Source organism: Anguilla rostrata, chromosome 16, assembly GCF_018555375.3.
Source record: "Anguilla rostrata isolate EN2019 chromosome 16, ASM1855537v3, whole genome shotgun sequence".
Classification (NCBI taxonomy): Eukaryota; Metazoa; Chordata; class Actinopteri; order Anguilliformes; family Anguillidae; genus Anguilla; species Anguilla rostrata.
In genome coordinates, this window is record NC_057948.1 from 8054432 (window position 1) to 8066561 (window position 12130).

The 12130-nt window shown below is 40.3% G+C and overlaps 2 protein-coding genes across 3 annotated transcripts in view; one reads left to right on the forward strand and one right to left on the reverse strand.

The window, feature by feature from the left end:
* Positions 1-239: 239 nt before the first annotated feature.
* LOC135242323 (guanylyl cyclase-activating protein 2-like) lies at positions 240-4951 on the reverse strand. Of its 2 annotated transcripts, XR_010326308.1 has the most exons (5): positions 4696-4951; positions 4412-4561; positions 3441-3549; positions 1813-2017; positions 240-1765 (listed from the first exon to the last, which is right to left on the reverse strand). XR_010326308.1 is itself a non-coding variant. In XM_064313352.1 (4 exons), the coding sequence occupies exons 1-4, from the start codon at positions 4894-4896 to the stop codon at positions 1890-1892; spliced, it is 588 nt and encodes a 195-aa protein (XP_064169422.1). In that variant the 5' UTR covers positions 4897-4951; the 3' UTR covers positions 240-1889. The 2 variants fall into 2 exon arrangements, 1 of the variants encoding a protein (XP_064169422.1); XM_064313352.1 differs by having other exon boundaries at positions 240-2017.
* A 6006-nt stretch (positions 4952-10957) lies between these two features.
* The window catches only part of LOC135241791 (transmembrane protein 263-B-like), a 91994-nt gene continuing 90821 nt past the window's right edge, over positions 10958-12130 (forward strand). Inside the window, exon 1 of the mRNA XM_064312472.1 lies at positions 10958-11304. Coding sequence (XP_064168542.1) covers positions 11299-11304 — 6 coding nt within the window. The 5' untranslated portion in view covers positions 10958-11298. The remainder of the gene's footprint in view (positions 11305-12130) is intronic.

Sequence of the window (12130 nt, forward strand, 5' to 3'; positions counted from 1 at the left end):
ACAGTTTTACAGGAAACGGTCACAAAAACGCTTTACAGAGCAAAAACAGCCTATTTATAACAACAAAAATTAACATCGGGATGTTTTGTGAATGTTAATATTAATCTATTAATGTAAAAGTAATTGTTCACTTTATTTCATTTACTTAACATGTGCGAATATATTGTTCCGAAACACAGTCAAAAACACATTTTCATTCTTTGCTTCATTCGAGCTAAATTTAAATGAAAACGCAAAGCTTAATTCAACACTTCCTTTTATTCAACACCTCAGTACACGGCTACCATAATGCAAATGAAAGCGTTAAGTCGGTATATGATTCACACTTTCTTCGTGAGTCTGCTAATGTAGGGACAGTGTTCAAGTTGAAATGCTCCATTCAGACTGACAATGCATTTTCTCTACCTTAGTAAAGGCAGTGTTTACACGACTCATATACAGGCACCTGTGGGGTTATCGTTAAACTGTTTCTCTAGTTTGGTGTGCCCTTTTCTCACTTTGAGTACCCGCCCCTCAAAAGCTCTCTGCACCGCTCTACTCAAGTAACTGAACACAACACATTTTCTGCTCTGTATATTCTGCAGGACATACATACCATAAAAAAATGCTGTCGTCACCTGTACAGGTAACAATGTGTTACTACATTAAAAGCTGGAACTGATATATCGAACTAATATTGTTTATTTACATATATACACATGATAAACTCGGTACAATGTAAAAAAAGACATAACAGTTAAACATTGAGATCGGATAAATAGGCCTAATACAACAAATGTGTTACAAATAATTTTATCTTTCTATTATTATTTTATAATGTTTTTTGTGTTGGTAAATATAGATTAAATACACAGAATTAACAAAACTGTCTTTAGTGGAGGTGAGGAGTTCTGGTCTTCAGGTTTTACAACTCCCTTAGCAGCCTATTTACACATTTGTAATATGTACGGGACTTCCTATATACTGTATGTACTACATTCAGTTGAATTCAGCTTTAAGTTTAAGTACCAACTGAGGTAGAAATACAGCACCCTCCACAGGTGAAGAGGACTACACCTGGTCTACAAGGAAACTACTTGGAATGGATCGGATTATCAAGGCCCAGTCTTGACTTAAGGAACTTGTTATTGACACTGCACAGAACACTTGAGGTAGGAGCATCCTCACTTTAGCCATGCAATCACTTAACCTCAGAATGGGTGGCGTTTGCCCCTTCCATTGCCATTTCCTTTATACATCCCCATTATTCAGTGCTGCAAGGCAATGGTGACATTAACTGTAAGGGTGTCGGTAGTATTACATATATATGTAATTGGACTTTATTTCCTTATCTCAATCACCCAAATCCCGAAATTAAAATATGTTGCGCAAGCCCCAGTTTCATTTGGGCATTCAGGACGTGGACAAGAAACTAAAATAAGTGCCACTATATGGGGTTCCCAGCTCAGGTTTAATCGTGTAATTTATGGGCAATGCCAGAAGGCATTGTCTTTGTAATGACTCTATTCATTTTCTCCAGTTACCGCAGTTCAGATTTTTTGTACAATGTGAATAAGAGAGCAGCAGGCCTATCGTAAGAGACACGAATGAATCGCCTGCCAATGGTCACCAATTCTACTTGGAACCAGTCACCATGTGAAATTACATTTTTTTTGGTGATTGTTGGCAAAAATATGGTTAGTAATTTTAACCAGTGGCAAAAGCCAGTTTCAAATAAAGTTTCTGTCTCTGGTCTATTTTGGGGTGATATCCCTGCTGACCAAACCTCCCAGCAAGAGCTGGCATTAGTGTGGTTTGAATTTTTTTTGAAACTCCACAAGCACCACTTCTCTCCGTCCTAGTGTCAGAGTTGGGTGCTTCATTTGGGAGACACGATTTGGAGGTTTACTTCAAAAATTAGAACTTTTTCGCCTTTGCTGCAAAACCCAGGCGTAAGGGTTCATGTCCAGCTTCAGCATGTTCTTCACCCATTCATCCCTCTGTGCACCTTCAAGGAATTCTTCCAGAGTAATTTGTCCTGTGAGATACAGAATCACAATGAATGGAACATACAGTACCTGCCAACCCATCAAATCTGCCCGTGTAAATTATGTTTTTTTTAACATATTTTTGAGCTAAAGGGTGTGTAGTGATGAAATCGGAGAAATTTCGTCTTTATTGCAATTATAAAATAAAAAAATAAAAAAACGAATTAAAAGCCAAAAGACAATAATGGTTTAGGGATGCCTGAATAAAATGTAAACATGGCTTGGTAGCTGAACTGAAACAAACACTTCTTTAGTTTTAAAACAATAAATGCACACACAATAATTTACATGAGTCCGGAGGTAAAAGAGATAGTTATACTGAACAATTTTTTGTCATAAATAAATATTGATCTATGTAAAAGAATATGGTGACTGCCTTTGTTAATTATAAAGATTGTGCTACTAACAATGTTAGCATTATTAATGAACTTAATTGTTTTTAATCATCAGTCAAAAGACGTGAATGGAATATTATCATTCAGACTATTTATTTCTGGACATTTTTCCCATGCATTAAGAGTGGATAGCTGTGGTTTTATGCTTGGTTAACTGCTGAGGGAAACCCTGCTGTGTATCCAATATCCATGGCTTTTCTGATGAATTCATAAGAGTCAAGAAGCTTTGAAAGGAGGGCACCTTTCTAAAAGGGTTGCCAGGCTTGAGTGAATCACTGTTTCAAATGTAAAAATGTTGTATCCTGAATTCAGTCACTACTCCTCCTTACATTAAACTCAATAATACATATTTGATTTTTAAAATATAAATGAATACATTTTGAACTAATAAATAAATGTTAGTGATGGCTAAACTCACCAAATTACTTGCTAAGAATAAGAAACGAACATAGTTCAGCAATCACAGATTAACTCCAAATCTTCAAGATCAAAGCATCCTTTAATACTCAGAACTAATACTTATGTACAGAAAAATCTTCAGCAAAAAAATCAACTCTGGCTGAACAGTTTTAACTGCAACATACTACCCCCAATGGATTTTGTTAGAATACAATAGCAGAATAAATAACACAAATTATTTCCCTCTGTTCCATACCTTTATACTTATGCTGAATTTTTCAGTTTCAAAATACTTTAATATAATTTTCAAGTTCAGTACACAACTAAAGCAGCTATTATGGCTTTGGCAATACCTGGCAGTTACAGCAAGTGTAAAAAGGAGCGTAAAAAGAACATCTCATAAGATCGCTGGGGAGATTTAATCTGAGCATCACTTCGACTCAATTTGGCCCTTTATTTCTTGCCCAGAAATCCATGTATTTGGGGTGTTTTCCCTTTCCCGTTTCAAGCACCAAAGTATCTCTGAATATAACGCACTGTACACCAAGTACAACAGTAGCGTGTAGTGGGTACCTATCGTTTTGTGTTTCTCGTTTTTATCGGACCATTCTATACTTACCATCTCCATCTGAGTCTACGACTTTAAGTATTCTTTCGGAGATCTCTTCGACCGAGAGCGCTTGGCAATCAGGATTGCTTCTGCAGCTCTGCTGTATCCTGCAAATCGACTGTGAAAAAAAAGAAGATTTTAAACAACACAGAAAATTTGATTATGGATTATTGACCTCCTTTACAAATGTGCATGAAGGCCTACACAGGCGCGCAGTAAACACGCACGGTACAACCTTGCGTTTCCCTATCATACTGAGACAACATCATTTTATTTAAACGTATTTTAATCATTCGACCGAGGTGTCTTGGAAGGCAAAAATAAAATAAAATAAATAAATAAATAACATGTTGCAGTATTTCACTTTTATTTAATATTCCTTCTCGGGTCTTATGGTAGAACACACATTTTCCCTAACCAACAGAATTAAGGGATTAGAATGCAGGATTGCATGACAACAGGGTAGTAGGCTACCTATTGAGCCCCCTACCCAGGGTCAGCGGGGATTAGTGATAGAGGATTAGTCCAGCAACACTGCTCGACACATTTAGACAAAACCACCTGGGCGACAAGAAAGAATCCAACACCCACTAAAGGCTTCAGTTCGGTGGCTATTCAACATGATAGGAGTAGAATATGTAATAAATTAGAAAAATTATAAATTAACCAACAATGAGTAAATGGGACGCTACTCATTTTAAATAATACTTTGCTTTTATTGGATTTAATAACGTTTTTTAACCCCTAATGATACCCCAAACAGAAAGCTTTATATTATAATTTCATCAGGATATTCTTACAAAATACGTTATACATGATGAAACAAATGTTTTTTACAACAATGAATCACTTGGCTATTGGATTGAATAGATCATTATAATTTTTCATTTTGATGATCGCATGGTAATTTTTTAAAAGTTGTTTTGTTCCCCACTACACATATAGCCTACTATCGAATTAAAAAATGAAAATACACTTACATCAACGATTTCCTGGAGCTCACGTCTGTCGACGTATCCGTTTCCATCCTTATCGTACACTTTAAATGACCACCTCAATCTGTGCTCTAAACTTCCTCTGAAGGCGATATTCAAGGCTGCTACAAATTCCAAAAAATCTATGGTCTCATCCTATTGGAGGAAATAGCGCAATTAGAAGACAAATGGCCCGCACGCAAACCACCACAACACATTCTATCGCGATTTCACGTATTTATGCGTTTAGGTATGTAGTTTAACCAGCACGATACACTGTCATCTCTTACCCCATTCTTGTCAAACGCTCGAAAAATGTTTTCTGCAAAGTCCGAGGCTTCCCCTGTCGGATCTATTTGAAAAAACTTTTTGAACTCGTGCAAAAATAAAACACCGCTAGGACACTCCGTTACGAATTTTCTGTACATCGCCTGCAGAGTTATGATGTCCATTTCCTCGCCATCTTGCGTGCTCGTGCTTGCTTGCCCCATGTCTTCCACCAAGTGCTTTCCCAGGTGCTGAACTCGACCCCTGCAAGAGTGGTGACATAACGGGGCTCCACTAATGCTGTAAAGAGCACGTGTCTCAGAGCATACTGAACGTTGGGATAATCTTAAACCAGCATGGACATCTACACTTTCAGTAGCATCCAGTTATAACCTCTATTTTCCTAAAATCAGCTACCCACACAAATACTGTCATGAAAATGAATTTTGCCCCTTCCTAATTTAATCTATTATTGCATATGTGTTACACTGAATGGTTTTTAGACAAAATGTAATATTAGACAGGAAAACTGAGCAAACACAAAACACATTTTAAAAATTGTTTCATTTATTTAATGAAAAGTTTTTTTTTTAAATGGTTGTATCACCCATGTGAAAAAGGAATTTCTGTATCAACCAGTGCACCAAATTTAATTGATAATTAGATTCAGCCAAGTGAAAACAGCCAGGCTTGATTGCAGCCAGCCCAGTTAAATATAAACTTAACTCATATTGAACTTTACCATCAGAGTAAAGTAGTCACTACATAGTTTCTACAAGACAACTATGCCATGATCAAATGAAATTTCTGAATTTCTTGAAAAAAAAAGTTCTTGAAATATGTCAGTCTGGAAAGGATTACAAAACAATTTCAAAGGCTCTAGGACTCCACTGAACCAAAGTAAGAGCCATTATCTCCAAATGGAGAACACCTGAAACCGTGGTGATTCTACCCAGCAGTGGCCGGCCTAAGAAAATTTCTCCAAGCGACAGTGACAACTCATCCACAAAGACACAAAAGATCCAAAAAGAACATACAAAGAACTACAGGCTTCTCTTGCCTCAGACAGTGTTCATGACAATGCAATGGGAAAGGGACTGGGCAAAAATGGGATTCACTGGAGAGTAGCAAGGCAGACGTTCTACGGACAGACGATTCAAAATTGGAAGTTTTTGGATGACACCGGTTCCATTACTGTATGTCTGGTGTAAAGCAAATTCAGCATTTTGCAGTATTGAAAATCACACCAACAGTCAAACATGGTGGTGGTAGTGCGATGGCGTGGGGATGTTTTGCTGCCTTGGGACCTGGACGACTTGCCATTATTGAAGGAACCACGTACTGTGCTCTGTACCAAAAAACTATTAAGGAAAACGTCCGGTTATCTGGCCGTGAGCTGAAACTGAAGCATAATTGGGTAATGCAGCAAGACAATGATCCAAAACACAAAATAAAGTCCACATCTGATTTGCTGAAAAGAAACAAAATAAAGGTTTTTTTTAGTGGCCTAGTCAAAGTCCAGACTAGAACCCAATAGAGATGCTGTGGCAAGACCTGAAACAAGCAATTCATGCTCGAAAAACATAATTTGTCTGAATTAAAGCAGTTCTGCAAAGCCTGATATCAAATGATAGGTTTCAGTTATTGCTACTAAAGGTGCTGCAACCAGTCATTAAGTTTAAGAGAGTAACCATGTTTTCTAATGGGTGATATGGGTGTTTGATAACTTTTTTTTTCACTAAATAAATAATAATTTTAAAAATGTGTTTTGTGTTTATTCAGGTTCCCATTGTCTAATATTACATTTTGCCTAAAGATCTGAAACCATTCAGTGCGACAAATATGCAGTAATAGAGGAATAGAGAAATCAGGAAGGGGCAAATACTTTCTCAAACCACTATACCTAAACTGGCCTTTACTTGGGCAGCCTTTTTGTCACACGCCAACCGTGACACCCCTGAGAGGAGAGATGCGGCAGTAGCGGGGAACACTGTTTCTACTGCACCCACAAACATTAAATAAAATAAACGGACCACTTCACCCTTCCCCCTCACGGGTTCTGGGCAAAAAACAATAAACTAAAACAAGCTAAAATAACAAAGACAAAAGAAAGCGAAACAGAACAGCAACTTTTCAGTCCCCTGCTCTGTAGCTGACCCGCCTTCCCGGCCAGGTCCAGCTCCTCTAACTTTTCAGTGCTCAAAATAAAACGAAACTAAAATCATAACTGCGCTCTTGGTGTTAGCTCCCGGTCTCGGCCCTGAACTGTGGAGAGCAGCACACTTTTAAGCACCTGGGCTGATTAGCCAATGCAGGCAGCCCAGGTGCGTGTGCTCTCTCCACCAGCCGGCACAGCCGAGACCAATCTGCCTCTCAGGCGGACCAACTGCCACACTTTTATTTCATATGAAAATCTCACATATGCACACACACCCCCTGTGGACAAGTGGTCACACTCTCTTACAATACCCCCACAAAAAACCACCCAAAAAAACCAACATGCACTGCTACATTTTCAGAGTGAAATCAACTCTGATAGAGTGCCTTTTACTCTGTTGAGTACATTATGAGATTCATATAAACTTCACTGTATGCAAAGCGCAGGGGGCACTGCCAGTCTAATGTAATGGGGTCAAACAGGGGTCAAACAGGGGCCAGCAATCTTGGATTAGATGGCTTTCCCAAAGCGCTTCCATCTTGGTCAGAAAAAATGGCTGTGCTATTTGCAGAAGCAGCGTCTATTTTAAGTAAACCGCCAGGTGCCTGTGTAAACTTACCATAACTATTTACAGCTTGAGATATCAATCAGTCTGTAAGAGGATAAGTTTGTTTTACTGATGTGGAGGTCCTGAGGTGTTCTTGTGTTTTAGTTTTGTGTTTCACTGCCCTTGTCCAAAGTTGCACACTTACTAGGTTTCGATTTCTGACAAGCTTCAATTACTTCAAATTTATTAAACCATTACTGGAACAACACATTTCTGTTTTGTTACTCAATATTGACCTTGTTTTTGGCTTTTCTGTAAATATTGCCTGTTCGTATTATGTGAATGTTAACAATTAGTAGCAATTGGAACCAATCAGCTTGAGCCTCTCAGTCCTCATGATTTGATTGAAAGACGTTTGAGCTGACAGTGTGACATTAATAATGGGCCCATTCAGATCCCTCCTCCTGTGTCACGAACGTAAAACAAACTCTCAAAATTAGCTCTATCTGGGTTTCAACCACACAAGTTTATGGTCCATTAACAATGACAAATTCCCAATTTATTTGGTTCAGTTGACTCATTTAGCCAATGAGGGTCAGCGGAGCCAACATCAGTCACTGCCAACCAGCACACATTATCAGCCACTGCTAGCAAGCAGCCAGTATTGGCCGCTGCTCAACAGCCGGCAGCAACTAGGCCCACGACCGCCAGCCGGGAGACAGCCAGACTGCTGCCCGTCAGCAGCCAGTAACGTAACCAGGGGTCTGAGCAGAGAGGAGGGGCCAGAGCCACCTCTGCCTGGTCTCGCAAAGAATCAGGAGCACCAACCTGCACCTGAGCCTTACCAAGTATCACCTGTCCTGCCAGCAAGCCAGCTTCCTGCGGCATGCTGTGAGAGAGCAGGGGTGTGGCTCTGGACCCAGCCAAGGCAGGCATCGCAGTGGTGGCCAACCCAAGCCTCTCAGTTGGTGAGTCACGTTGGCCTCGGTTGGCACATCATTGCGGGCTTCGCCGACGTTGCGCGACCCCTGCACCAGCAGACGCAGAACAGCCGGCTATTCCTCTGGTCACCAGAGTGACACTGGGCCTTCAAACTCCTCCATGCTGCCGTAGCCCCAGCCCTCGTCCTCATCTTGGTTAATCCGTCAGCACTCTTCCTCTCTGTTTGGCCTGGAATTCCTCCTCTGCACAGACTACCCGTCCTGATAATAGCTGCTGAAGTTCGAGGAGATGGAGGGTTAGGTGGTACCCGGAAGCACCCGGAAAATGGTACTGCAACACGGACATGCAATCCAGTGTAGCAGGGCAGGGTGCCACTTTCGGGCAAGGTCCACACCGTGATCCAGCGGGGCATTGCCGAGAGCAGGTAGCAGCTGCCATTGAGGGGGACCTCAGGTTAGTACTACCGTGGCGCTGGAAGTTGGACAGTCAAGTTACCATGGCCCCACTCACCCTGGTGGTCAAACAGCTGGAGGTCTAGTGAGACAACCTCACCATCCAGCAGGACTGCCTCTTTCAGAGATGGACTGATGAAGAGAGGGGGCTGGTCGGCTGCAGTTGGTGGTGCTGGACCTGGTCCATGGTAAGGTGCTGCGACAACTGCATGGCCAAGAAAAGGACCAGTGTAGTGTGACAATTCAGAGTGCCACCGCATTAGCTGATCAGTGGGGTGCCAATGGAGCAGGAGCCGGTGGACATTCTTGGTCCCTTTCCAGCCCCCAAAGTGGACGACAGGTCTGCGCTAATGGCCATGGAAAACTGGACTGAGTGGCCGGAAGCATATGCCATCCCATCACAGGAAACCACTGTTATTGCAGACTGCCTGCTATCCAAAATGGCTGCATCACCTGGACTGAAATTTTAAGCGTTGGGTGTTCGGAGAACTGTGCCACTGCCTGAACATCAGCAAAACAAGTTCCACGTCACTACACTCTCAGAACGACGGCCTGGTTGTTCAACACACGCCTAACAAACATGCCCACACTGGCCCATTGCAGGCACAGTGTGGGCAAAATAATTGGCCCAGTGCTGTGAGCAGTCTACACTGCCAGTTGGGATTTATACATTGCCACTACTAATCCCCATATTTCCCCTTTATTAATTATAATAAAGATAAAAATATCTCAATTAGCCTTACCTCAAATTCACACATTCACACATAATAATAAACAGGTCTATGAAAGAAATTGTTTCCTTTTATTTGAACAAATAAAACATTTTACCTTATATTGAACGTTATATAGATGAACTTAAATTAGAAGAGACTTCCTAAGTCAAACATTGGCGATTATTGAACAAGATTTAGATTAACGTTAGCTAGCCTTACTAGACTCGAACAACAGACTATTCAAGACACAGCGTCAGTTCATTCACGTTTGTAACTATCAAACGCATACAATTTAAGAAAATACGCTATCAAAAATATTATTATCTTATTCCATCGACCAAAGGATAGCACATTTATAAGGATAACCAACGTTACTTATTTCATCAATATTTTATTGAAGAACAACTCACCTTGACACCTGGATTAGTTCACCTCAGGACGGCGTAACTACGGTTACCGTAAGTAGCCTAGTTAAGTCTAGCCTTGAAGTGCTGCGTCACACATTACATTTACATTACATTACATTTATTTGGCAGACGCTTTTATCCAAAGCGACGTACAAAAAGTGAATTTCATGGTCATAGACAACTGCTAAACACAGGTTCAGTAAGGTACAATACTTATTTTGTACAGCTATTTCTAGCCAAGAACACAGTTTAGTTCACACAGTGAACTCTATTCAGACCTAACCTCTGCAAAGCCAACTAGGCAGAAGAATAAGCATTAATGCGCCGTGTTTAGAAGAAATGTAAAAAATAATAATAATATTTTTGATCAGATATATTTTAACGATATTATGCACAACACTAAGGAGCACTATAAATATATATGTTCCTTTTTGGTGGACTATTATTATTATTCGCGTAGTGAGAAAAGACCCAATGTTATGCATCATAGGCTACATAAATTCACGTGCTGCATTACAAGTACTTTTGGGAACAACAGCCGACAAAGAAACAGGTGAACTGGCAAAGTTTTGCTGTCTGTGTCTTCACTGGTAAGCCATCTCGGCCCCCAGCTGATTTTCATTAAGGGCATTCAGCGGGCAAGCCTTTTTGGCTCAGTGCACGGCCAACTGCGAGATACCGGAGCCCCAACTGCCCATACAAAGTCAACATTGGGCCAGTGCTGTTTGGTGGGAGGGACCCAATTTGCGTAGGCTATTTTGTTGTCTGCTGCTTTTTTAGCATTTAAATAAAAATAAAAAATCTCTGTTGTAGCCTATAATCCCAACTTTAATTAATTACAGCCCATCAGCCACGTTTTGTTAATGGTAAATAATAAAACAATAATAAAAGTTAAGATAAAACAGTTTCCCAGTTTCACAGGTATAATTACTTCCACAAAGCAGAAAAGACAAATTACTAATTAAAATAATGCATGATTGTCTATTCATGGGTAATTGGTTACTATTGTTCATGCTGTTATAAGAGTGATGCATTGTGCGCGTTAAGGCGTTAAACGTGTGAAACTTTAACCTGATTACAGAAGCAACGTTTGATTACAATCATATGTAAAACAGGCAACGCTTTCACAGCGAAGCAGCAGCCAGCAGCACGCTGCTTCCCTCTGTCGACTGAAATTGTGTAATACAACAATACACGCAATTCGATACAGTAAACATTTAAACGTCACTTCCTGCTATATTTAAGCTGGAAAACCTACATCAACTGCTTAATTGTAAAAAACGATTGATCGGCCATTACGGTTATCTATAACAAACGCAATTCCCAAGGACTACTCGCTGAAATTGTTTCCATATCGCCTGCTAAGTTTGTAGTGAACCGCCCTGCTGTAGCCTATTTGCAACTGCGATGAAGGTGAGTCGTGGGGGGTTGTTTTTTGTTGAAATCGTAAACAGTTAAAATGTTTGACACTGTTGACAGCTACAAATAACCAGTGATTGACTGACGGTGTCTGATGGACCGGACTGTGCAGTATGAAGCTGATCTGACAATGATGGCCAAACACAGTATACCGTACGTGCTGCATTAAACGTTTGCAACACGGTCACGCATCCTCGTGCGTGCGTTCTTGCAACAAAGCATCAAGCAAACGGTGTGAATAAAAAATATACTAATCCGTATAGTGTAACCTTCTTAGCTCGCTTGTGTACGTGCACAAGACTAACATAATTAAGTACAAGAAGGAAACCAGAAACTACCATGTGTTGCTTCACCTTGGTGGGCGTTTAGAGTAGCCAAATAGGAAAATTGTTTGTTGCTAGTAGAACTAACTAATTGTAAGTGTCCGCCTAAAAGTAAAGGTATGACATCCTCTCAAGATGATCCCTGCTAGTTTCAAATAATCTTCACGTGCCAAGTTATATTACATATTGTTGCGTCGTATATTAGTCTATGAAATGAGGTCGCCCAGTATTTTAACGTTACACATACTCTGCCCTTTTGGTTTTGGGTTCATGTAGTGTTTTTCTAATTCATGTTAATATGAATAATTAGGCCTGAATAAGTGGCAAATGTATTTTAAATAGCAAAGTGTGTGAATAATATAAGAATACAATTAGACCTGTAGGAGCAAAAATGCTGTGTAAGATAACATACAAGGGCCCAACAGTGGCTTATGCCCCTGCCCCTTCAGTCCTAAAGGGCCCTTCTGTATGGACTGGAAAGCACAGGTGCCCTTCAT

Coding starts and splice junctions, on each gene's coding strand:
- LOC135242323 (XM_064313352.1), bottom strand. CDS start 4,896: ATGGGGCAAGCAAGCACGAGCACGCAAGATGGCGAGGAAATGGACATC. Junction 3,550..4,411: donor AGCTCCAGGAAATCGTTGAT/GTAAGTGTATTT, acceptor TTTTTTTCACAG/TCGATTTGCAGGATACAGCA. Junction 2,018..3,440: donor CGTAGACTCAGATGGAGATG/GTAAGTATAGAA, acceptor TGTATCTCACAG/GACAAATTACTCTGGAAGAA.